At 42.5% G+C, this 27,470-nt stretch overlaps 1 protein-coding gene across 9 annotated transcripts in view; it reads right to left on the minus strand.

The window, feature by feature from the left end:
- Positions 1-27,470, minus strand: part of SPAG5 (sperm associated antigen 5) — a 79,380-nt gene that overhangs the window by 20,862 nt on the left and 31,048 nt on the right. For 6 of the 9 annotated variants that reach the window (XM_073667867.1, XM_073667870.1, XM_073667869.1 and 3 more), the window contains 11 exons: positions 24,419-24,511; positions 22,372-22,506; positions 22,206-22,257; positions 18,515-18,662; positions 18,155-18,208; positions 15,043-15,157; positions 14,481-14,614; positions 8,756-8,924; positions 3,667-3,760; positions 1,883-1,963; positions 667-793 (listed from right to left, as the gene is read on the minus strand). In XM_073667867.1, coding sequence (XP_073523968.1) covers positions 667-793; positions 1,883-1,963; positions 3,667-3,760; positions 8,756-8,924; positions 14,481-14,614; positions 15,043-15,157; positions 18,155-18,208; positions 18,515-18,662; positions 22,206-22,257; positions 22,372-22,506; positions 24,419-24,511 — 1,202 coding nt within the window. The remainder of the gene's footprint in view (positions 1-666; positions 794-1,882; positions 1,964-3,666; positions 3,761-8,755; positions 8,925-14,480; positions 14,615-15,042; positions 15,158-18,154; positions 18,209-18,514; positions 18,663-22,205; positions 22,258-22,371; positions 22,507-24,418; positions 24,512-27,470) is intronic. The other 3 variants (XM_073667863.1, XM_073667874.1, XM_073667871.1) reach the window with 1 other exon arrangement.

A 27,470-nucleotide genomic window follows, 5' to 3' on the forward strand; every position in this document is an offset into this window, starting at 1 on the left:
CATGGCTGAGTGCAGCTGAACAATTCAGAATTATTTACGTGAAAAAAAAGTGGCATAAATGATAGAAATGAACGCCAGTCTCTGATGTAATATTAGGTAATTATGAAGTCGCTCATATTGTCCAGCGGAGAGGATTCCAGCCAATTAACCTGTGTAATAGACCCTAAGAAAGCATCATGTCCTCCCTCTCACCTAAAGATGGCATGTGTGTGTACAATCTCTGGACAGACATCGAGGTGATTTCAGGTATGACGAGTACAGAAGTGTGAATGCAGCTCCGGCAATTATACAGGCTGTAACTGCACATCCATAGAAGAAGGAAAAAAAAAAAGAGGCAGCTTTGCAGAATAACAATTAGCACAGAAAAGTGGACTCCATTAGCTCATGTGGCCCATGGCCAGCGACAAGGCCTACTAAAGAGTCCACTTTTCCACGTAAAATATTTTTCTGGAGAGCCGCCTCTTTTTTCTTTATTATATCAAGACAATTGAGTAAATATTTAGTAAATGTCCTTGAGGCTTGGCACCCATAAATGGAATATTTTAATGCTGCTCCACCTTTATTTCTATATGCATATCCATAAATATATAATATACGGTACATACACTGTGAAAGGACATATCCATTACACTGTTGACATGCGCAGGCTTCATCATTTTTACTCACATTTCTGTTTTTAAGTCTTCGATAATTTGCTGTTTTTCCTCCACGGCATTGGATAAAGTGGTGACAACATCCGTAACAATGCAACTCGTCTCGTGTACTAGGTCTGGTAGATTTTCCTGTAGTGAATCTGCAACTCAAATCAATTTTCTATTAATTATAACATGTGGAAAAAATGCAATCACAATCCAATTGATATATACAGCTTTGGCTTAAAGGGAACCTATCATGTTGAGAAATGCTATTAACCGCAGATACAATATACAGGGTTAATCTGCAAGTAAACAGCATTAAATTCCTGCCTGACTGAAGAAGTGGCTACAGGGTGAAAATGAAATGATATCTTCCCTGCAGTCGCTCGCTTCCTTTCATTGGGGCGGTGCAGGGAGCTGTTACATTCACTATACAGTGAGTGTGCTGTAATCACTCCAGGCACTTTCATTGACAGCCTACACTGTGCACATGCTACAGAGCAGGCAGTGAATGAAAGTGTCGGGAAGTGAAAACAGTGCGCTCTCTGTATAGCGTCTGTGGTCAGGTGTGATAGAGCTGGTGGGGTCTAAGTCATAAAGCAATGAATGCACAAGCGAACACTCATGTGCAAGCTGGGCTGACAAGCTCTCTAGGCAAACTACCATGTGTTGGGAGAAGACCTGACCCACTCAGGGGAGATTCAGGTCTTGACCAGAATCCTGAGCAGGCGGGTGAGGCACTGCACAGAGGAAGCCCGGCTGACATCATGGCAAACATTGGTCACTGTACAAAAACATGAAATAAGTAACCAGTGTGACAAGGGCTGCCTGGAAGGGGTTCCTGGGAAGAAAACATAGGTAGTTGGAAAAAATGAAAATAGGCCCAGAGGAGCGCTTACTGATACAAAGAGAGGCTGTTAAACAGGGACAAGGAAAGAAAATGTGGGAGAAATATAGTGTGAAAAGTGGGGAAAAAAAAGTATGCTCTCCAAACTCCCTTTGGAGAAGGCCAGGGAGAGGCTGGAGGAGTTGAGGCGAGTAAGGCAGGGGGGCTTCAAATAGTTGGGCTCCCAAGCAGCGATGCACCCCCAACGCAGTAGTCAGCAGTGGCCGGAAAAAGGTTCAGAAGGAGCATTGATGACCCCTGGGCTGCCCAAGACCCCCGAGATCTCTAGTTGAAATACTTCAATATTTTTTTAATCATTCAAATGGCAAACCATATAGGTAACATATGATTTATAACTTACCCGTAGATGAGGTGGTTACTGGGAGAACTACAGTGAACGCACTGGTTTTACTCCAGATGCCTGCTCTTTGGTCTTTAGAGACTGAAAGGTTAAAAAAAAAATGTTTTTAAACTTTTATGCATTAACATATACTGAAAATCATGGAACACTGATAGGACCCAGGACACAATCAGCAAATATGGACACAGGCAATGCCAGCTGTTCAGGGATTCTGTAACAGGCCGTCTCACACTGTTCTACCGCAAGAGAACCAGCGCTGGCATACACCAATCTGACAATCCTACAATGACTGCCAGCTACTCCTGCCTTGATGCACGATGAATGCCACACAGTTCACCCTGTTAACTTGTTTCCAAAGTGATGGGTGCTACAAATACCCAAGGAAATTAGTCTAATTCACTGTGAAGCATGGAGATACAGGACTACACATTGGTACAAGAGAGTCCATACTAGTGTTTGTAGCAATTTTTCAAAAAGAAGATGGTAGGAAATATAATGCTGCCTTCTTGCAATACTGAAGTCCAGAGAGATTGTTAATTTACCCTGGGATGGCCATATGACACTCCTGCTTTCAAATGATGGGTAAGAATGAGGTTTACACATACTGAATATGGAGGATATTTGGACTATGCACTAGTACTTTTTTACTTGGTTTACTTAGTATGCGGTGTTGTAGTAAATGACTTACAGTACCATCCTGACAATGCACCAGCACATTAATCATTGCTTCATCTCAGCTATAGCTACATTTTTATAAAACTGGACCACAGCAGATATTGGGAGTGTGTAATTTATATTGCTTTGCTGCGGTTCTTAATATTGTATAATAATGATGTAGTATTATTATTAGGATACTATGGCTCTAGACACTGGCGGACACAGACAGAAGAGGGCTTCTGAGCAAGAACAATATATGGGCCCTTTTCAGTCCAGTAGATCATCATAATGCACCATTCCATCTGCTTTGGAGGTAGAAGTGGCCCCCTTACCTCTTGGGCCCCTGTGCTGCTTCCCAGGTTGCACCAATGATATGTCTGATACAATGTCCTTATCAAGGTTACCTACTTTATTATTAATTGGTGGATTCTTTACGCAGTATGTGTTTAAATGTTAGTCTCAGATTGTCATGTCATAATCAGTCATACCCTCAGCTGACCACGGACAAGATCCACAATATTTAGACAACTACTTAAATCTTAGAGGGTCTGTGCTGCGTGGTGTGTAAAACTGGAGTAATCTTCATTAATCATCTCTCAAGCTCTAAACACACCTCTAGTAGTTCATTTCTATAAGGTTTAAATCGTACAGTAATTGAAGAGTACAGAAAGATCGGCTACTCTATAAAACAGGATCTGCCACATTTGCAGCACAACAGTCAGTGCTCCTATAAAGCTGGCAGCCATGAGGTCAGTGGAAAGAGAGCCTTACACGTCCGCCTTGATACAGGTGTCGATGAGAATTTATAGACATCCTACTGAGATGATCTGGTTACAAATTAGGAAGAGGAAAAGAAAAACAGTCCACAACAGTATCTGCTCCCCTCCCCAGCGCAGAGCACGAGAGGTTCAGCCTCAATACCTTTCTAATCTCAGCACTGGCAGGTGTGATAGGTATTTAATGTCTTGAACACATCCCAAAACATAGCTCTGAAAGATGTGCATGAAGTTATATCACTTCATAATTAAAACAAAGTACATTGATAATACTTATGATTCAAAGAACAGTAATGTCCTGGAGTCCAGAGACCACTAGGATCCTACACTACATTAATAATCCAGTCTGACCTGCTGCATTGACATTTGTAGTTGTCAGTTCTTCATACTTCGATTGTACAAGACTCCGACCAGGTGTGTGTCCCCCAGGTAAACTCTCCATTCCCTACAGATAAATATTACAACCATATTATACAACCAGAATCCAACATTGTGGATTACTGTAGAAATGTTACATTCACAAATATAATTATTCTAGATCCTATAGGTCTCATGGTCAAGAACACCAATATAACTGGTCATAGGAGACATTGCAGCCAAGAAGAGAGCAGCTTTAATTTCTTACAAGGGATTTTCCCACAAAAGTCAATGCTTCTCACAACTTGGACCACCTATAATCACTAAAAACAGTTCCTGCATTATCCTCATTTTGGGTGAGTATTTTATAGAGTGGCACTGTAGCACATGAGCATAGCTCCTCCATTCATTTCTCTGGGAATGACAAAGTTAACCATGAGTTGTACTCGGCTACTGAATACAGAGGCAGATGTAATGTGTTACCACGTCACTCTATTCACTCCTAAGCACAGAGAGAATAAACAGGATGTAGACCCCCACTGCTGTTACTGATAGAGCTCCCATATTTATCACCCATATCATGACTATAAAGGGCTTGTCTACAACTCAGACAACCTTTCCTCAATTATTAGATCATCCCATGAAAAATAAATACAGCCTTTACTTGCCGCGGTGCAGTTCCAGCGATCTCCACATAAGGCCTCCCAGGGCTTGCATGACATTGTTTTGTTACATGAGCCCTGCAGCCAGTTAGTGTCACTTAACTCTCGCTTCCTTCTGAAGAAACAGACATCCAGCGGAAGAGCGTTAGCAGCAGAGGTTTTGAATTCCTAAAGATGGCAATTTTGCCCTTAGGAAGGGAGTGTGAAGCAGCCCATTTGCGGATGCGGATTGCCACGTGATCCCTGCAGCCAATGCTATGAGAGCCCTGGCGCTAAAGTTGCTGGAATGGCGCCAGGCAACAGAGATGAGTATAGGCTGTTTTTATTTAGTAATCAAGAAAGGGTTGTCCAAGTAGTGGACAACCACTTTAAAGCTAAAACAGTTTCCTTATAGTGTTCACATACTACTACTTAATAAAGGTATTATTTAGGATTAAAAAATCATGGCTGCGTTCCTTAAAAGGGAATCTGTCAGCAGGTTTTTGCCAACTAATCTGAGAGCAGCATAATGAAAAGATAGAGACCCCAATTCCAGCAATATATCACTTACTGGGTAGCTTGCTGTAGTGTTAATAAAATTACTATTTTATCAGCAGGAGATTGTCTCTAGACCAGTGATTTTCAACCAGTGTTCCGCGGCACACTAGTGTGCCGCGCCACATGGTCGGGTGTGCCGCAGGGAAAGTTCCCCAAACTATGGTGCCCCCTGTGTTTTGTTTCCCGGCAATGCGCTCGATGCGCAGTCACGCCTTCTTACAATGTAGGAGACGTGTACAATAACACATGCGCAAGCTTTGAACCTCGCGCGACTTAATGACGTCACCGAGGCCGGCGCGTCATCCTGAGAGTGGAGAGACTCTCGCATTTGCCCGCTGCCAAGGTAATGCCCGACAATAATGCTGACGATATGAGCTTTTGCCTGAGTATATGAACTGTTGGCAGAATACTCAGCATATGAGCTGGTACTTTTAGTACTCCAGCAGTATACTGCATATAACAATGAGAAATGTAAAATGAGAAATACTATAGTCATGAGGTTGAAGTACTACAAGTACCAGCTCATATGCTGAGTATATGAGCTGGCACTTGTACTCTGGCCTCATGGCCATAGTACTTCTCATTGTACCCCTTTATATTGCAGTATATGAGCCACATAATAATCAGCACCATATACTGTGGCGCTGTACAGTGCACATCACCACAGTATATGATGCTGATAATCATGTGCTCATATACGTGGGGCTGTATTTATGAGGTTACATGGGATTGAATATATGAGGGGGTTATCCTTTTTTATTTCACTTTTTTAAAATAAATAATTTATTGAAAGGACCTCTGCCAGGCATATTTCACTCTTGAGGGCTAAAAAAGTAGCTCTTGTGGTGGTAAGAAGCTGATTTAAAACCCCCAAGAGTGAACTCCGTGAGAGTTGTATGTATGGAATAATAAATGATATTAGTACCGTTCTTCAGTAGTCATGTCCTGCTTGAATTGACTCTAGTGGCGTAGCACTTGGCAGCCGGCTCTATTCTACTTATAGAGAAAGCTGAGTGCTACGTCACTAGTGTCAATTCAAGCAGGAAATGCAGACCGTAGTAATATAAGTTATTATCACACACATACAGCTCTCGCGAAGTTCACTCTTGGGGGGTTTAAATCAGCTTCTTGTCACCACAAGAGCTGCTTTTTAAGCCCTCAGGAATGAAATATGCCTAGCAGAGGTCCTTTAAGTGTGGCAGATAATGTAATACTCTTCTATTTTAGTGTGTGGCTGCGCACACTATCTCAGCAGTGATGGAGAAGTATTTGAGAATGGAAAAGGCAAATGCCGAACAGGACCCTGGACACAATTCTAACCCAAATGAAGGCCCTAGTATGAGAGTTCGACAAAAGAAAAAAGACAAGACGGTGAGCTCAAGGCAATACAGTGAAAGCTATCTTTCATTTGGATTTACTTCCACTGGGGATGCGACAGCACCAACACCACTGTGCTTGGTGTGTGGTGAGAAGCTTTCCAATAGCGCTATGGTGCCAAGCAAACTTAAACGCCATCTCCAAACGAAACACCCTTCCGTTCAAAATAAACCGATGGAGTATTTTGTACGCTTACGTACAAACAATGAGAAAGGGGCAACTTTTTTGAGAAAAAGCACAAAGGTAAATGAGAGAGCCCTCAAAGCTAGCTACCTTGTCGCTGAACTCATAGCTAAATCAAAAAAGTCCCACACTGTGGCAGAAACATTAATACTACCAGCCTGTAAAGCTATTGTAAATGAGATGCTTGGCCCTGAAGCAGCTAGAGATAGCTAAAAGTGCCTCTCTCTGATAACACAATTGCCAGACGGATTGATGACTTGTCTGCGGACATTGAAACAGTTGTTTTGGAAAAGGTGCGCATCAGTAAGAAATTTGCCTTGCAACTTGATGAGTCGACGGATATCAGTGGACATTGTCAGTTGTTGGCCAATGTGCGTTTTGTGGATGGTGAAGCCATTAGAGAAAACTTCCTATTTTGCAAGGCACTGACAGAAAAATCAACAGGAGAGGCAATATTCCAAGTCACATTGGAATATCTTGATAAAAGTGGACTTACATGGGAAAACTGCACAGGTGTCTGCACTGATGGAGCCGCAGCCATGGTCGGGCGCATCAAAGGCTTTGTAAGTAGGGTTAAAGAAAGAAACCCAGATGTTCTTGCTACCCACTGTTTCTTGCACCATGAGGCCCTCGTTGCAAAGACCTTACCAGCAGATCTAGCTCCTGTGTTGGATGATGTTGTGCGCATAGTGAACTTTGTGAAGACGTGACCTTTGAGATGTCGCTTATTTGCCTCTTTGTGTACAGAAATGGGAGCGGAACATAAAATCTTATTGCTCCACACGGAGGTCAGGTGGCTGTCACGCGGCAAAGTGCTGGCCCGTGTGTATGAGTTGCGAGAGGAACTTAAAATATTTCTTACAATCGAGAGGTCCGATTATTCAAAGCTGCTTGCAAGTGATGAGTGGTGTGCAAAGCTGGCATACCTGGCTGATATATTTCAATATCTGAATGAACTAAACACACGGATGCAAGGTCGAAATGAAAACCTGCTTACAAGCACTGATAAAATGAACGGATTCCGTTTAAAGGTGCAGCTCTGGCAACAACATGTGCAGGGTGGCAACCTTCAGATGTTCCCACTCACCGAGAAACTGCATGATGACAATACTGCTGCAATGTGCGATGCGATTGGCAGACATTTGAAAACTCTTGAGGAGAAGTTATCGTTCTATTTCTCTTCAGCCTTCACAGAATGCCTTGACTGGGTTAGGGACCCATACAGCTCATTATCCGTTGCTGGAAAGGACATGACTTTAAAGGAGCAAGAGGAACTCGTTGAACTGAAGCAAGATCGCGGTTTAAAGCTAAAGTTTGCTGATCTTCCTTTGGACAGTTTTTGGTTATCTGTTGCCAAGGAGTTCCCCATTCTGGCCAACAAAGCTATTTTGACATTGCTCCCATTTTCAACCACATATCTATGTGAGCTGGGCTTCTCAAGCTTGACTGCGATAAAAACTAAAAACAGGGAGAAACTGAGAACTGTTGAGGAAGAGCTTTGTGTGCGTCTTTTCACCATTCCTGCCAGGATATCCCTTTTGTGTTTATCGAAACAGGCCCAGGTTTCACACTGAGTGAGTAAAATAAATTTAGAATCTATATTATTAACTATATGTATAATATGACTGTTTTAGTGTCATTTTGTGCTATTTTGGTTGGTGGTGTGCCCCAGGATTTTCTAAGTATAAAAAGTGTGCCGCGGCTCAAAAAAGGTTGAAAATCACTGCTCTAGACGACTAGTAAGCCTCCTGCCATGTAGTCCTCCATGTTAATGAGCTCTGTGCAACCCCGCCGCCTCCACTCATTGGCAGCTTTCTGCCTATGCACAGTGTACATAAAAATTTGTCAGTGGTATGGGCGGGGCTATACAGAGCTCAGCATTCAGAGAACTGGTAGAATTTCAGCAAAGAAAACTATAATTTTAACAAAACTGCAGCAAGTAGACCAGTAAGTGACACAACCATGGAATCAGGGTCTGTGCCCCTACATCTTTTTGCTCTCTGCTCCCACATGGGTTAGTAAATACCTGGAGATGGATTGCATTTGAAAACTATATCACACTTGTGCAAAGGTTACATTTGTTATTACCACTTTTTGCTTTATTCACATCAATGAGGCTGAGCACACATCATGATACTGCACAAATCATACGCTGGTTTTGGAAAACAGTTTTTAGAAATCTGTACAATTTCATTAATGGTTAGTTAAGAATCACAGGGCGCTGATTTTAAACGTTCCTTAAATTATTCTTCTTTGTTTGCTTTTTTTTTAAATATGCTTACTTTTAGTATATTACATAACCTGATGAAAAGGAGATTTCGTACCTTGGTTTTTGCATCTTCTCTCAGATTCTCGATCAGTTCCAACATATGTGACTTGATTATGGACACTTTTACTGAGGAGTCCGACATTTCTTTGCACAGTGCTGAGATCTTACCCTGAGCTTCCTCCTGTGAGCGAGACAGCTTCTCTTGTAAGTCACTTACTTCTTTCCTGCAAGCAAAGCACAGATAAATATCTACAGTTATAATGAACAGTTTGTAAACTTGTATTTTATTTATTGTTTGGGATTTTAAACAGCTGGCAACTTGGCAAAAGGGTACTGCCTTGAAAACAGAGACCATCCTGCCCAGAACCCTCAGACAAAAACATTGATTCCATGCAAAATCTTTCTACAAGCCTAAATCTGTGGAGACTGTCCAGGATGGATCTGACTACTAGTGTTGAGCGCGTATGTTCTATTAACCCTTTCGCCGAGTATGCTCGGGCCGAGCTCCGAGTATTTACAGCTGCTCGGTGATAAGGTTGAATCGCTCCAGTGTGCATGATTTGAAACGGTTTGACAGTTTTATTACATGTGAGGAATGTCTATTTCTTACACATTCCTCACATGTAATAAAGCTGTCAAACAGTTGCAAATCATGCACACGGGAGCGATTCAACCATATCACCGAGCAGCTGTAAATACTCGGAGCTCGGCCCGAGCATACTCGGACAGAAGATACTCGCTCAACCCTACTGACTATGCCATCCTTCTTGGAACGTTTCGCATCTGGAATGACGACAATGAATGCTTGTAGCTGAAGGTCATGGATGGCTCGGAAGAGGGAGAGTGTTCGAGGACAAGCCAACAGATTGAAAAAAGGAATCTGTTTGGGGGTACTAAGTAGTGATGAGCGAGCATGTTTTGTTAACCCTTTCGGCGAGTATGCTCGGGTGAGCTCAGAGTAGTTACAGCTGCTCGGTGTTATGTTTGAATCGCTCCCGTGTGCATGATTTGAAACGGTTTGACACCTTTAATACATGTGAGGAATGTGTAAGAAATAGACATTCCTCACATGTATTAAAGATGTCAAACAGTCGCAAATCATGCACACGGGAGCGATTCAAACATAATAGAGCAGCTATAACTACTCGGTGCTCGTCTGAGCATACTCGGCGAAAGGGTTAACAGAACATACTCGCTCATCACTAGTAGTAAGGCATAGTCAATCTTGGAACTGCAGAGATACCACATCCTTGACCAATGATTCGCCCATGTGAGCCAACCAGATATCACTGAAGGAGAGAAGAGTTACCCCCACCCAAGAAGGTGATAAGAGAGGTGGAAGACCTTCATGTAGTGGAGGATCTGGAAGACAAGGGCTTTGCGGGTTTGGGATGGGTGTGCCAGGAAGGTTTAGGCTTGAACAAGAGCTGCCTGGAGAGTAGAGATGACTATCACCTTTGCAGGAAGAGGGGTCAAGAAAAGGAGTGAAACTTCTAGGCACGTCTAGATGGCTGAGTGCATCTACGGTTTTTGTGAAGCAGAGCACTCTAACCCTCAAGTGGCATCCCTGATTATCTTCTCTTGCCGTTTTCCAAAGGGCCTAGTAGTAAGAGCTTTTTAGGATGAAGGGTGAGCGGACTAGGTTCTAAGTCAAGTAAAGCATTGAACACACAGAATTGACTTCAAATGAGGCTGCAAGTTGAGCTCACGCAAGAGAAATCTCACAAAGGAATTTTGAGACGTGCAGCAACTGAAAGGAATGGTTAAGAAAATAGTCCTGAAGAGCCCTGGATGATAACCTTCGGTGGATGTGTTTAGCCCAGGTCATAAACTCCTTGCTGATGCAGGACACCGTAAAGACCGGAGATAGCACTAAGCCTGCTGCCGAAATGGTGGCTTTTGAGAGGGAGTCAATCTTTTAATTTAGCAGGTTATAAAGAGACGCTGCTTCAGAAAGTGGAAAGGGAGATTTGGACTATTTGGTGAGGTATTATTCCGCAAAAGGAAAGAGGCTGTCAAACATCGCAGAAGGTTGTAAATATCGCTCTGTTGCTGTTCTCAAATATCTGTGTTTCTGTTTGGTAAGATCATCAAAGTCTTCAAGGGTGAGAAAAGTGGCCTGTTGCTGGTAACGCTACTAAAAAGGAACCAGTTTCCCCCAAAGGAGAGGGAGGTTCATCCAAGTCAAAGTCCCTCACAGCTCGAGTAAAGTCTCAGCTTAGCTCTGGCTCAGATTATGAATTAGAGGTGTCCCCATGGATTCAGACTGGTCGAGAGGAGAAGAATTACCATGCACTTTGGCTCTCTTCTCGCAGTCAACTGGGGAGGCCAAAAATAATCTATGCAAAGAGGTCGTACATCTATTGTAAGAGCGTCTGTGGGAATCTGGGGAGGGGGGAGAGTCTGCAATCTCTGTGTCTGAGGGACCTGTGGGATCCATTTGGGCAATCGAACACTGACTAGCAAGCTGAGCTGGCAAGAGCTCCAGAGAATCAACATTAGATTTGGAGAACATGGCAAGGTTAACTAAGGGCCTGGATCAAAGACTTGACCTATTTGGGGGGCTCAAGTCCTGATAGGGATCCAAGAGGTCCTAGTAAAGCGGGGAGTTAAGGGTCTGGGTACAGAGGGAGTCCGGCTGACCATATAGCATTCATTTGTGACAGCATGAACAAGCAATAAGTAACCAGTGCTAAGGGGGACTAACTGGTGGGAAGGGGAGGTGCTCCACTGTGGCAGCAATCGTGGGGCACGGGTGACCAGCGACTTATAATGTTCATAGGGAGGTACACTACTGTGAAGAGCAGTTTTTCCTCCCTGGGATGGTGAATATAAGGTGATGCATATCAGCACCACCTGGAAAAAATGAAAAATGGAAAAAAGAAGGAAAACCAGAACTAATTGTGCTTGCAGACCTGACAAATGGTTGTGTCTGTCTCCTATGGACACTAAGGAAAAACGGAGTTGTTTGGTGTCTGAGGAGTGTATAGTCCACCAGGCTGAGGCAATGCTGTTTTTCTCACAGTGTTGAGCCTTCAAGTGGCAAGGCATATACCCAAGGTCCTGTGCACCCGCAATGCTATTAACCAGAAAGAAATTTTGTTTTTATGCTTTTGTTTGTTCCTTTACTTCTTCCAAAAGAAATAACCTTTATTTTTTTCTGCTGACAAATGACTATTTGTTTTACCATACTATGTACTGGAAAACTGGAGACGTTTTGGGGAAAAAAAAGCAATTCTGCCATTGTTTTTTGTTTTCACAGTGTACATTTTGAGGTAAAAATGACTTTGCAACATGATTTTCCCCATCAGCACGATTAAAATATCAAACTTGTAAAGTGTTTTTTGTAGTTGTTTTATGCAAATAGTGAAAAAAAAAATCAGATATTTGAAAAGAAAACCAATATCGTTTGTATAACCATTTTTATGATACCAGTTATCTTTTATTTTTCATTCAATGAAGCTGTGTGATATCATGTTTTTCACAAATGGTTTCTATTTATTCGGGGAGGAAATGCAACCAACAAACTGTAATATGCAGTGTACGTTCGGAGTTAATTTTTTTTTTAGAATTTTGATAGAACTTTTTCAGAAGTAGCAATACACAATTTTTTTAGTGTTATTTTTGAAGGGGAAAAAATAAAATCGGACAAGTCCATTTATCATTTTTTTTTTTTTTTAAATCTTTTTTATTTTTACTTTTCACTTGATTTTTTAATCCGCATAGGGGAATTAAACGTTCTCTATTTTAAAATACTACAGTACTGCAGTGTATAGGTAAAATGATGGTCTACAGGAAAAATGCATGTGGTGACGACGGGGGTCCATCAGTAAATCCTCGGCTGCAATAGCAATCCATGGGCACTAGACAATCACAAGGTTTTGGGTAGTAGAAGGCACATGGGGGCAGGACCCTGGGGCTATTAAGAGATTGTCAACCCTTTTACAGGGTTACTCTGGTGCCACTCACTTCCGCATCTGGGGTGAGCAGTGCTAATGAAGTTAAAAACCCATATACCTGCCAAGGTGCGTGCATAATACCTGCTGATCTTGCATGCATCTTAGCAGGTATGTGTTTATAGAACTGTTATCAGCACCACTTGGAAAAAAAAAAAAATAGTGGAACACCCCTTTAAAATAATACTTTGAAGAAAAAAAAAACACTAATGGGGCTCATTCACACGACCGTATTTTCGGTCCGAGTGCTGTCTATAGAAGAAACAGACAGCACTCGAACCAATGTTATTCAATGGGGCAGTGCAGAAGAGAAACTTTATTTACTGACCAAATCAGTGTGTAAAAATCGCAGCATGCACTAGTTACTTCCATAAAATCGGATGAGACTCACATATTCAAGTCTATGGGTAGTTAAAAAAACCTAAAAACAATCAGATGCCATACAGAGACACAGTATAGCATCTGTTTTTTTTATGGATACATTGCAATCCTGTAGCATAGGAAACTAAATGATCTTGTAGATGATTAATTGCTGCAAAAAACACACAAAAATAAACAGATTGCATATGGACAGCACACGAATAACAAGTGAGAAAAAAAAATCGTCCCTCTTTTCTGGATGAAACGGAAGGATTTTTTAATACATGCATATTATTTACACCTGCAAGCATGTGAAGACAACGGCCACATCTGACCTTTGCACTGCTGGCGGACAGCAGCACACAGAAGATCAGGCTGCTTAGGAACATCTTTATGTGTTTTCTGAACCTTTTGGTACCTGATAAATTCTCTGTCAGTCTGGTGATTGATGCCGTTTCTTGACCATTAGGTTATGTGGAATGAGAATTATTTCCACGTAATAGCAGATTTTGAGTAATGTTATAAGCAAGAAAAAAGTAATGGCACATTTAAATCATGAGTTAATAAATGGTGAACGAGCGTTCACAGGAAGGCTTGCTCCTGATTATTGTCCCATGTAAACCTGCCAGTAGTCTTGTGTCCAGTGATTGGATAGTTTATATTGGCATAAAAATCATTGTTATTTGCAGTGCTCTATTCACTGTAAACATGATGCCGTTTATCAGCAATGGGGTCATTTTTATGGGATTCTCCACGCTGAAATGAAAAATTGCATACATAGGGCTAAGTGCCGACTAGTCACATCCAACTTCTCTTCTACTGAGGGAAGCAAAGCACAGTCTAGTCGTCATGTGACAGCACCTTTGTAAATCGCATACATGGGTCCACGATTCAGCCAAAATCAGCAAATCTAAATTAATTAATCATTCGTTTTATGACAAATCCGCACAGAGTGAAACACTGTAGTGATGATTGATCAGAGTTGAGACAGTGTTTCTTCACAGACAGACATGTAAAACTAAGCAACATAAAGCTACATAGAGGATATAATATCTTGGTCTTACATCATGCACTGCTCTCCTAATATGTGCAGTCTCCTCCCTCTGCGATCACCCCCTTCACTGTACGCTGGGTCCTAATAAATGTATTAGCAGCCATACCACCGAAGTCGTGACCTCCCAATACTTCCTCCCCGGGTCACCAGCTCTCTGTACAGCTGATGCTAATAAATCCCAGGAACCTCTCCATTCAGTGCGGCAGACCTGCTTACTGTTCAGCGTGTCTGCTGGTCAGTGATCGTTCTAATCTCTCCTGGCTGATATTAGAGAGCAAAAATACAATGACACATATAGAGGCGTTATTGCAATCTCTGGCCGAAACAATCTTTTAGAAGCTCATGTTAACAAAACATATATACATAAAAATAAATGGAGCTTTGAAAGAAAATTCAGCAAGTAGACTTACTGCAGTTCTCTGATGGTATCCTTCAGGCTCTCACACTGATAGTTCCTATCCAGCACTGTGAGATGATGTGATTTGAGCTGGGATTCAGTCTCTGCTACCTGCTCCCGACAAACAATGTTCTCCTGCTCAAGAAACTTGGAGAAAAAATAATAAATATATATCTCTCATCTGACGACTATTTGTCTTTGAGTATGGCATTAAGGAGAAATTTAACTTTTTCTCCTTCGGCCTCCTCTGCTCAGATCAGTCTTCTGGCACGCCTCCTGCCTAGATGGGTGCCTCACTGGCATGCAGTGGTAAGTCTAAACCAAACCTACCCTGCCTTTCCCGTACAGTCGGATGGGAAAGGCAGGGTAATATGGCACCACTGCATTCACCATGACACTGTGAAGGCCTTTAATAAAATAGGAACAAAGAAACAATAGATTTGGGCAGAGGAGGCAGCGGCAGGAAAATGCTGGGCACTGGGTAGATGGATTATATATGAGAAATGAATAGTGACTTTTCAGTTCTAGGGTGGAGGGTCACTTTAAAAACAAGCCATATTGCAATGAACAGTTACCTCCAGACTCTCGGTGTAATAGGCAACTTGGGAAGTATGCTCTTTTGCCAGCATCTTCAGCTGTTTCTGAAGGGCCTGATTCTGGTTTAAAGCATCTGACAAATCATCCTTAAGCCTGGTTCAGCAGAAAGAATAGTGTTAGTGTATTAATGAGATTAGCAACATTGCAAAAAGCCAAAAAGATTCATCAGGGACAAAGTTATACACTACAATTGACAAACTATTTTTTTTTCTATCTAAATGAGTTTTAAACTAGAATGATATTGATGAGCTATTTGTATACTATGCATACCAGATCAGCGGGGGTCCAACACCCGGCACCCCCATCACTCAGCTGTTACCAGCGCCGGCCATATGTAAGCAGTGTATGGAGCAGAACAGCACAGCACAGCTTTCTACACCATTTATTGCCACTCATGTACTACAGATCAGCTCTTAATCGTACATTACTTCGAGATTGGGCCCACCTTCTAATGACTTCATAGTTCATCATGAGCCAGGAAGGGGTTAATAAAAGTTAATTTCGAACTTTTATAATTGTATGATTTATTTATTTGGGCTTTCATTTCTGTGTAATACATTTTTACCTAACCTACTTATCAAGATCAGCCAATTGTTATGTGTGATGTGTAGCCAGCACTAAATATGGTGGCTTATGTGTATTATTGGGATTAGTGACTCTTGGATATGTACACAGGGCTATGCTTCTGTGTACTCTCACAGGATACCTGGTTTGAATGATATGGTAAAATATTATAAAGGGTCTGTTAGCCCCATTTATCTAGTTATGGTTGGGGACAATGTTTTAGCAATGGTTACTTTTTGTGAGGGTTATTTGATTATTTTTTGGGATTTATTTGCCCATCTGGAAACCCCATCTGTATAGGTTTCTTTGAAGTCACCTGTATGGTACTATGTATAAGATGAAGACAAAAGTGCTACATTCTCTAATGCAGGCAATGCCAATAACTACATTTCCCCAATGTAAATCAACAAAAATCTTCCACGAGGTCAGCTGGGTTTCCTTTGCGCTAAGTGTCCCACCCAGGACTCCAGGATGCCACTCTTATGAACAAAGCACCCCCAAATTTGTCATATCTGTGACCCAGGCCATAGGTTACCTGGCACCCCTATTCTGAAGCGGTTAAGTTCTTCACCACATGAAGATTCTCCCCTACTTGTGTCACCTTCGTAGGTTGGTGTGGGACATAATCTCTCCTTCAGGTTGGTGTTGATTGCTCATCTTATCTAGTTGGTTGCAGACACTCCATGGCCACAACCTAGTTTCATCAGATTTTCTTCGGCACCCCACTTTAACTCCTCTACATTAGCAATGTATACTGCAGATGCCGAGGTTCTGAGATCCAGGGGTCTGTCTGACTTGATTGTCCAGACTGTGCTGAAGGCTTGTCAGCTGTAAAGTGCCAAGATTTACTACTGTACTTAAAGTTCCTACTTCAGGTGGTGAGAACATTAGAACTTCCATCCTATGGTTTCCTCTATTCCTAATATACTTTCCATTCCTCAGTCTGGTCTGGATGCAGGCCAAAGCCTCAACTCCTTTAAATGACAGGTTTCTTCCCATACTCTTAGGCCACGTACACACGTTGACAATTTGGTGAGTTTTTTTTTACCTCAGTATTTGTAAGCCAAAACCAGGAGTGGAAAAGTGTAATAGAATCACGCCACCACTTCTGTATTTTTTACCACTTCTGGTTTTGGTTTATAAATACTGAGGTAAAAAACTCATCAAATAAGTAACGCGTGCATGTGGCCTTAGTGTACGTTGGATTTTCACAAATAGGTTAAGACTTTCCTGTAGGGGTTGCCCATTGCGTCCCTCCTTACAAGCACCTGGTGGAGTCTTGGGACCTCAACCATGTTCTGTTTGCACTGCAGAAGTCTTCCTTTGAGCTTCTCCACAGCATCTTCCCAACGTTCCTTTCGTGGATGTTGGCATTTCTGGTGGCCATAACTTCCATTTGCAGGGTGTCTGACCTTGCTGTCCTTTCCTGTAGAACTTACTTCCTTGTTCTCCACCAGGACCAAGTGTTCTTGTGTGCTGAACACCCTTTCTTTCAAAGTTGACCTCTGCTTTGGATATCAATGAGAACATCATCCTTCCTTTCTTTTGACTATTCATACCTAAGAGTGTTCCCTCCACCATTGGGATCAGGGACAACTTTTCAGTTACAGAAACTTTCCGGCGTTCCAATTCTCTTTTGTTGATCCCTGATCGACCAATCAAGGGCCTGTCAGTCTCAAAGGCAACCATTGCCAAATGTATTATGTCGGATACTGTGGAAGACTACAAGGCCAAGGACTAATCTCTACTCTTTCATGGTCACTGATCATTTCAGAAAGACGGTCAGACATGAAGCCTCTGTTTCTCAAGTCTGCAAGGCTGCCAACCTGGGCCTCTGTCCACACTTACAAATTATAATCTACTCTATTACTTCTGCCGAAGCCAACTTGGGATGTATGATATTGCAGGCCGGTCTGCTAGGCAATATGCATGATCAGCTGTTGTTTCCATACATTGGGTCTGCTCGGTAATGTCTTAAAAGGTCCTGTGTCCCCTAATGCTATTAACAAGAAAACTAGTGTTTTTTTTCCCTCATCGCAAAATCCCTTGCTAGTTGAATAAATTGGAGAACAGAGCTCCCACCCTGTCCTAATATCTTGTCCAGGGTCAGTTCTGTTGCCTGTGGCCTACGTGTCTTTTTTTCCCTAGTTCAGGTATTGTTAGTTACTGTTTTGTTATGGAATTTTTACTGTTTTTTGGGGGTTGCTCTCCTACTCTCAGCACAAAACTGAGCTGTCTAGGGTGTGAGGAGAGGGCATAGCACACCAAGCAGATCCAGCACGTTTCTTTTCACTTAGTGTCAAGCCTCCTAGTGGCATGATGTCTACTGACGGCCCAGTGTCCCCCAATGTATTCAACAAGAAAAAGATTTTATGTTAAGTACAAAAAAATCCAAAATTGTTCAACATTACCATTACACAGTGCTCGTCTCATAAAGCAAAACGCCTTTACCCGTACATTATATTCTAAAAGTTTCTCTGATTACATTACAGAACACCAATTTAATAAATATTACATATTATATACCTGGGCACAACCCATCCAGAGAGGTGTTTGACATGATCTTGATTTTCCCGTCCACTGAAATAAAAATTGAGAAAATGACAATCAGAAGAAAATATATGTTTAGAGAATGTGTACACATTAAACCACTTCAGAAAATGTATTTTAGGTTTTGTTTCTTTTTAGAAGGGTCCCAAACAATAAAAAAGAAAACTGGGTTTCCCAGCGCTTAGACCACCAACAATTAGCTGCAATTTGTGGCGCAAAAAGGGCAGGCAGTCTTTAATTCCTCCAGAGAAATTGAGCATTGCAATATTCTCAATAAAATCCCAACAGAGTCACTGTACGGTCCACACAACAGCAATATTATTGGGCATGTCGTACCGAGCAGTCGCCTCATTCAGCTCTTTTTTAAGTAGTTTCAGAGATGACTCCTTCGCAGAGAGCAGCTCTTCGAGTTCAGACTTTTCCTCTTTTACGTGTTCAGTTTCAGATTCCAGTGTACACAAGCGACCCATCAGCAACTCTAGTTCTGAAAAACAAACAACGGACAGGAAATTCACAAAAATAGTGTGGAAAAAAACAAAACCAAAAAACAAATGGTTCACAAAGAACTGCAGTAAGGCTATGTGCCCACGATGCAGAAATGCTCAGGATTTTTTCCTGAGCGTTTCTGCATCTCCCTGGCAGAAAAAACGCATGCGGATTGTACATGCGTTTTTCCTGCCAGGGACATGCGGAAGTGAAGCGTTCTTCACATGCATTTCTGCATGCGGGTTGACAAGCGCTTTCCAAGCGATTTTAGCATCACTTGGAAAGTGCTTGTCAACTTGGTCACACAATATAAATCCATGCAAACAGCATGGATTTATATAGTGTGATCCGAGAGAATGGTAAAAAATAAATGTATACTTACCTTCCGATGGCCCCCGGTGTCTTGCTTCACCGTCCCGGCTGCCGGCAGCGCTACACTGAAGGACCTGCAGACGTCAGCGTCGCGTGACCCGTCACATGACTCTGACGTCAGCGCAGGTCCTTCATTCCATCACGAAGTGCCGGGAAGCAAGGAGGAGTGCACCGTGGGCCGCCAGAAGGTAAGTATACATTTTTTTATTTTATTCTTTTTTTTACAGCTTTTTTAATGGTACCTGGGTGTGGATGAGACTCTCCTCTCCTCTACACCTGGGTACCATCCGTGGGCACACAGCCTAAGGCAGAATTCACACATACTGGCTGAAACACATCAAAGCCGTGAGCTGCGATGGTCTTTTCATTGCTCTCTTGCACATCAACTTAAAGGGTTCGGCCAGCTTCTCTTATTAGTGCAGCTAACCTCACAACATTTGTGTCCATACAAAAGGCAGCTGGTGGAGAAGCGTGTGACCAGACCTGTCCATCAACCTCCTCCAATTGGAAAACACCTTTAGGGCTCGCCCACTGCCAATTTTTTTCACAGACAGAATCGGTCAATGAAAAAATTGCAGTCTGCTGTGATTTCGCTTTGAAATCGGATGACACTCACCCATTTAAGTCTATGGGTGTATGGAAAACATCGGACTGCACTCGGATGACATCAACTTTCACAAAGGAAAAAGAACTAACAGGCGAAATGAGAAGTGACAAGCTTAATCCTCCACTAAGTATGACAAATCTAACCCAAGCTGGGGTACAGAAACGCCTCAGTAACATTAAAATAAACAAATCACCAGGACCTGATGGCATACACCCACGGGTACTAAGGGAACTAAGTAATGTGATAGACAGACCGTTATATCTTATATTTAAGGACTCTGTTGAGACTGGGTCTGTACCACTTGATTGGCGACAGGCGAATGTAGTGCCAATATTCAAAAAGGGAGCGAAAAGTGACGCCGGATACTATCGGCCGGTGAGTCTGACGTCCGTTGTGGGCAAAATTTTTGAAGGCTTTATTAATGAGGCAATCATGGAGCATCTTGACGCTAATAATCTATTAACCCCGAACCAACATGGATTCATGAGGAATCGCTCCTGCCAAACAAACCTGATTGACTTCTACGAGGAGGTTAGCTCTCGAGTAGATCAGGGGGAACCAGTGGATGTCGTGTATCTCGACTTCTCAAAAGCGTTCGATAGCGTGCCACATAATAGGTTGGTATACAAAATGAGAATGATGGGGCTGGGGGAAAATGTCTGCAAGTGGGTAGCTAACTGGCTAAAGGATAGAAGGCAGAGGGTGGTTATAAATGGAATATACTCAGATTGGGTAAGCGTCACTAGTGGGGTACCACAGGGGTCTGTACTAGGCCCAATGTTATTTAATATCTTTATTAACGACATAGTCAACGGGATAAATAGTAAAATATCAATATTTGCAGATGACACAAAGTTATGTAAAACAATTAATACAAAAGAGGATAGTGAAGACCTTCAGAGGGATTTGGATAAGCTGGGTAGGTGGAGCATTAAATGGCAAATGAGGTTTAACGAGGAGAAATGTAAGGTCATACATATGGGAAGGAAAAATGGAAGTCACCAGTACTCACTGAATGGGAAATCATTGGGGAATTCAGAGATGGAGAAGGACTTGGGCATCTTGATTGATAGCAAACTAAATTGGAGTGCCCAAAGTCAGGCCGCTGCTGTAAGGGCAAACAGGGTAATGGGATGTATCAGAAGAGGTATAGCTGCAAAGGATGAGAACATTGTTCTTCCACTGTACAAAGCACTGGTCAGACCACACTTGGAATACTGTGCTCAGTTATGGGCCCCAATATATAGAAAGGATATAAATGAGCTTGAAAAGGTACAAAGGAGGGCAACAAAATTAATAAAGGGAATGGAGGGACTGCAATACCCAGAGAGGTTGGCAAAACTAGGACTATTCAGCCTGGAAAAGAGAAGGTTGAGGGGGGACATAATAAATGTGTACAAATATGTTAGGGGACAGTATAGAGACCTTGCCCGGGATTTGTTCAAAAGGAGGGATATTACGGTAACAAGAGGGCACTCACTAAGACTGGAAGAGAAAAGGTTTCAGCACCAGCATAGGAAGGGGTTCTTTACGGTAAGAGCAGTGAGAATATGGAATTCACTGAGTGAGGAGACGGTAATGTCGGATTCACTACACCAGTTCAAGCGGGGACTGGATGCTTTTCTAGATACCAGGCAGATTTCTGCATATACTTAAAAATAGAATAAAATAGTAGGTTGATACAGGGATTTATTCTGACTGCTGGTTTCAGAGTCGGGAGGGAATTTTTCCTCAGGTGAAGATTGGCTAAATCATTTGGGGTTTTTGCCCTCCTCTGGATCAACTTTAGCAACTACAGAACTTACAGGTCGAACTTGATGGACGCAAGTCTTTATTCGGCTTTACAAACTATGTATCAGAGTACAGTCTGATTTCCACAGACTCCCGCAATGCAGAAGATGGAAAAATTGCGTTCTCCATCTTCTCCTCCGTGTGCTCCGATTTCCTCATACGAGAGAGTCGGATCACACTATGCTGACACTCGGCTCAAACTCTGAACAGAGTTTGATCACAGTGTCATTAGCATAAAAGACCCAATGCTCTCAGATGAGAGAATCTACAGTCGTGTGAGCAAGTGAGCAAGCCCTCAATGTGAAAGCTGCTTTTCAGTTGGAGGAAGTTGATGGGCTGAACACATGCTCTTCCAGCAGTCATCAATTGGAGAGGAATGCTGGTCATTTAGTGAGGAAAGCTGCACTAACTAGAGAAATAGGCCGACAGCTTTATTTTGTTCATTTAAATCAGCTTCACATGCAAAAACCACATGACCATAGAGACCAGTCCTGCAATCTTGTCGGTGAAACAGCAGTTTCCCCCCAAAATTAAGTGATTGTGCAGGAGAGTAGTGAAAAGACCGCAGTGCACAGGGTTGCTGAGGTTTACATCCGCAGCTTTTGAGAGCAGCCTAAGGGTTTAAATACATTTTCTGCGGTCATGTAATTACATTTAATAATTTTCTTTAAAAGGTTAATATTAGTTTCATCTGTGAAAGTTACAGATAAAAAAAGTATGTACGTACATCCACTCCAATCAAAAAAAAAAAAAGGTAAATCCATAACAAACCTGAGCCCAGACGTGAATTTTCCAGCTTCAACCGATCAGTCTCAGCCGTTACCTAGCAGGATAAATAATGTGAATATAAGGATTGTCATTACAATAGTATCCAAATAAATACGTATAATATATGAATACACAAACACATTTATTCCGCTGTCAATTGAAAACTCACCTTTTCATTTTCTTGAACTGCCAAGTCCCTTTCCATCTTGGTTTCCTCGTATTCTCCAAGTACCGACTGTGTCTTCTCCCTCATAACTTTAAACAGACACCAGTGCTGAGACATCAACTCCCTCGCCTGAGAGCACTAACACCAGGTAACAGGTACAAGGGGGGGGGGGGGGGGGGGAAACAAAACAGATTTTAGAGAACATGTATTCCAAATGCAGAATGAAAAAGGTCATAAACAAAGGCCTTGAATTCTAACACATACTGCAATTTACATTTCTAAGTAAATACTCCTACATACCACTAGATAAATAGAGCCCGATTCAGCAAAGTTTTCACGGCAGAATTCTGCTGGAAAAGCCGCAAAAGCTAGGCACAACTCCGAGTTGAGCCTAAATTTTGCGGCTTTCACTGCATTTTGGCGGAGCTGGGGAGGAACGATTGCTTGACGCCACAGCTTATCTATTTGATGATGAGCTGTGGCATTATGAATGCCAGGCATAGTGCATGGAAGCGCATGCCACTCGACAGACGCTCCAGATTCATGAAGCTCATACCTGTTAGTATTACACTGACCGGAGCCTCTTAGACCATGCTCTTGGCATGGTCTAACGGGCTTGCCGTAGCTGGCTGACCCGGAGGTCATCATGACGACCTAGGGTTGCTATGGCAGCGATCAGTCCCTCGCGATGACATCACGGGGGCGCCAATCTGACGGGAAAGGGAGTCCCCTCCCTCTCCTAGCCTCCCAAATGCTGCGAGATCGATTGCAATATTTAGGGGGTTAAACAACAGGGGCGATGTGGGCACCCGTCCTGGCAAAGACAGCTGGGTCAAGTAAGCCGAGCTCCCGGCGTGATCGCGAAGACACAGCTCCTGTGCCGCACATGATCGCCATGACGTACCCATACGGCAGAGGTCGGGAACTCCGATCAGACCATGACGTATGGGCATGTCAAGGTCATGAAGGGGTTAAATAGCCTTAAAAAAAAAAACACACACAAAAAAAACATTGTCGTCAGAACAAATGCGTCTCGCACGCATATGCTCCCCATGTGGAATGGCCCTAATTGTGTGCTGTGAGCGGCAACTAGATGACTGCAAAATAGTGTTGCCTGAGATGTCCCTCCTATATAGAGATATGTGAGCCTTGACACTTACATAGTTCCCAGACAGAAAAATACCTAAAAAAAGGAATTTCAACGTTTGGACAGTGAGATGTAAAACATAAATTGAGGTTTCTGTTATCAAGATGGGTAACAAATTTTGGAACGTCCGATTCTTGCTCGGACCAAACAATCAACACGTCGTCCACATATTGACCGTACCACTCCCGCTCATTGGCAAACTGTTTAGTCACATCAAAAATGAATTTCTTTTCCCACCGCGCCATAAATAGAATCGCAAGTGATGGTGAGAATTGCGATCCCATTGGGGCTACTTTAGCATAAACTGAGCTCATTTGTGCAGGAACTATAACAATCCAAATGAGGTTGCAAAGCAGTAATGGCAAGATGTTGGGGAATAGTAGAGTACAGACTAATCACATCACAAGTAAGAGATGATGGAATTGCTGACATCTTCTCCACTATTTCTGCATCTCCCATGGTATGATGGAGCATGTACCCATAAGTGTAGACACATCTCTGCTTCATAAACAGAGGAATCCGTGCATATAATGAAATGTGTCACCCTTGGACTTGACTACACAGGCTGAACCTAACAAAGCCATGATATGCCAAACTATTACTGCCCTAGTGACTACATATGAGGTGCCAGTCAGACTAGGCAGCCATAATTGATTGTTCATCTTACCGCAGGACTTACACAATAGCATTTGTGACTGAAGTCCCATAATAGCAAAGACATATGGACTCTTACCTGGCTTCTCTAAATTGTAAGTGCTGCAGACCAGGAGGATATAAATGAAGCAGTACTAGCTCTAATCATCCTCTGGGTTTCAATATGTCATTTATATTAAGCTAATCCTATAAAAAGTAGTGCAATCTGATGGAGTGACATTTTTTAAATGATCCAAATGTTCTCATTACCTGCCTCTGCAACTGGGTTCGGTCCTCTTCTATTTCAGAACAAACGAACTGAGCCCTATTTACAAACTCTGCCAATTCTTCATTGTAGGAACGCTTTAGAGGAAAAACAAAGAGTTTAGGCAGCATCCAGAAACCGCACAACCGATGGAGCGGCAACCGTATATGATCAAACACGGCTCCACAAAAAAAACCTCATCAAATTCATGTAATGGAGGAGGAACGGAGGACACAGGGCTCCTGTATTAGCGATTGGTGGGATGCACTTTGATCAAACACTGTGAACAGATGATGGGTTTATTGTGGGAGAACACCTTTAGTCTGGGGTCACGTATATTAGTTTTTGAACAAGTTGTTTGAGCCAAAGACACCACTAGATTTGAATGAAAATGTAAATTTGAAAGGAAAGACTGACTTCTTGCTTGTGTGTCCGCGCCAGTTTTTTGAGCCAGTGTGATTCATGACTAAAGTTTCCTTTGCATTTTTTAAATTACTATTATTATTTAGGCAATTTTTAACTTATATTTTTCAGACTAGAAGACGCATTTTTAACAAGAAAAAGGGAATTAGACCTACCAGTAATTTTGTTTCCAAGTAGTCCCTCAGGACAGAACAATAGGAGGTAGTCCTTCCTTGACTTAAGGGACAGGATCAGAGAGGTTAAAAGGCAACTCCCACCTCCACCCTCCAGTGTTTTTCCAATTACCACCAAAGGATGGATGCAAATGGTCTATACGAGCTAATATAACTCATATGTTAGAACCACTTTAACAGCTTCAGCTCGGCCCCGAGCAATGGCGACCAGACGAACTTCCGCAGCAAGACCGATCCCACGCAAGCCCAAAGATAAAAATAAGGCAAGGAAATAATGGTGCTGTCCTAAGAAACTGTTTGGAAACAGAATTATCGGTAGGTCCAATTCCCTTTTTCCAGTAGGTCCCTAAGGACAGCACAATAGGAGAAATACCAAATAAATAGCACCAGGGTGGGTACAGAAGCCTCAAGGGACCAAAGTTCTAGGCAGGAACCAGGCCAGGTATAGAAAAGATCTGTACGATCAGAAGAATTATAGACAAGTAAAGAGATCTGCAAAGATAAATCACCATAACGAGTGTCTGATATATATCTATAATGCAAATATTCAGTATAAATGTGATAAATTATGCAGCAGAAACAGAGAGGGAGGCAGAGATTCCCCTGTTGTACCCCAACACCAATAATGAACTGCTGTGATTGTTAGAAAGCTTATACATATAACATTGCAGCCATAGAATAGACCTTAAACACCTCTTTTGCCCAGCAAAAGCATGGTGATAGCCTCTGCCACAAGCCCAATGAAGACTGTTGTAGACCAACAATAAACTTGCATGTGCTGAATAACACAGGGCTGTTCCTTCAACGGTCCTCCTGGGCTCCAACTAAACCTTGGTTACAGACCAGCTTACCACAGCACGATGAGTCCTCTAGGACCAAGGCCCTGAACTGCTGGAAGATCAAACCAATAACAGTTAGTATATGGATAAATGGGCAGAGCATTGGGATGCCTATACATTACTCATCCAGGAGCCCACGGACGTCTATTCTGACTCTCTAGATCTCTAGGCCTCAAGGGCTGGATATTATTGAAACCAATGAACATGTAGGCTGGCAGGTAACATCCCCTGCCATTAACAATGCTGGGCTCCTCATCAGAAACCCTGATAGGAAAGCGTAGATCATCACCCCTGTGGTGCCGATGTTAAAACTCTAGGGAGTCTGGGCTCTGAAATTAATGAAAGTGGCCTAAATCAATGCCCTTACCATTGGTTTTGCCATATACATATAGGAAGAAAATCAAGAACTAATTGTCATTCACAGATGGCTCATAATCCAGGACCTTGGTAAAACTCCAGGGACTGGTAAGAACCCCTTCCCATAATCCTTTAGAAACTGCCTCTATACAACAAACAAGTCCACGCATCTCATGTCAATGTTTATTTTATATATATCTTATTTATTTTAATATATCCTGGGCGAGGTTATCAAACTTGGGCTCGGCCTGGAGAAAATAAAGGCCTAAAAGGCGATCCCACTACCATGTGTAAAATAATTGAGGGAACACCAGGAGATCTTCTCAGTGATATTGGTACACCCGGACTGCGCCTGTGACAGGGATGCTCCTCTATAACTAGAGGAAAGAAAGTTTCTTCCCATCACAGAGGGAGATTATCTACTGCGAGGCAGTGGGACTATGGGTTCTTAACGGTAAAAACCCCGGATACAGATTCTTTATTGTAGGCGCCCTGACTGCTTTAAGAGTAGTGAGTACGGGATCCTTTGCCATATGAAGCTGTACTGTTGATTCACGACAAAAGTACAAAGAGGGTCGAGATACCCTACTTGATAAATATATTACGGACTATGGGACTAGAATCCTTTACAGGAGGATGATTCAGGAAACTAGACCGATCGCTGTATGTGGAGTCGGGAAGGATTCTTTCCCCCAATATGATTAGCAGCTATCTCATGGCTTTTTCTACTCCTGGAACAGTAGTATGTCATGTTATAGGATGCACTCAATAGACATGTCTCTTCAACCATAACTCTAGTACTTAAAGGTAGTAGCTGAATTGGGACTCCTGTTCCAAACAGAATACTAGGCCAATCCGAGCATAGTTGTTCCTCTGGCTAAGCCCAGAAGCAAAGATTGAGGCAAAGGAAGCTGAATCTGGGTCCAGAAACACTAGGATTCCATAACCAGAATCGAGGCCCGAGAAAGTGTGAAGAGGTAGGCTGGAGACACAAAGTAAAAAGCTAGATGCCAACTTCCTGAGGCACACAGCCATAGGTGCAACAAAGTACTATAAGGAACAATGAGGTGCTATGAGACAACATGAGGCACCCTAAGGTGCCATGAGACACTATAAGGCACAACGATGCACAGATGTACCATGAGGCACAGAGGCACTACAAGGCACAGACTAGGGCCGTGTTTGAATGCGCTAGACCAGAGATTAGACTCAGAGTTTCAATCAAGAGAGTAATTGATCTGAACTCAGGATAAACCTCCTATACG

The sequence above is a fragment of the Phyllobates terribilis genome, unplaced genomic scaffold, assembly GCF_046119375.1.
Source record: "Phyllobates terribilis strain yellow unplaced genomic scaffold, ASM4611937v1 Scaffold_2__4_contigs__length_985480577, whole genome shotgun sequence".
NCBI lineage: Eukaryota > Metazoa > Chordata > Amphibia > Anura > Dendrobatidae > Phyllobates > Phyllobates terribilis.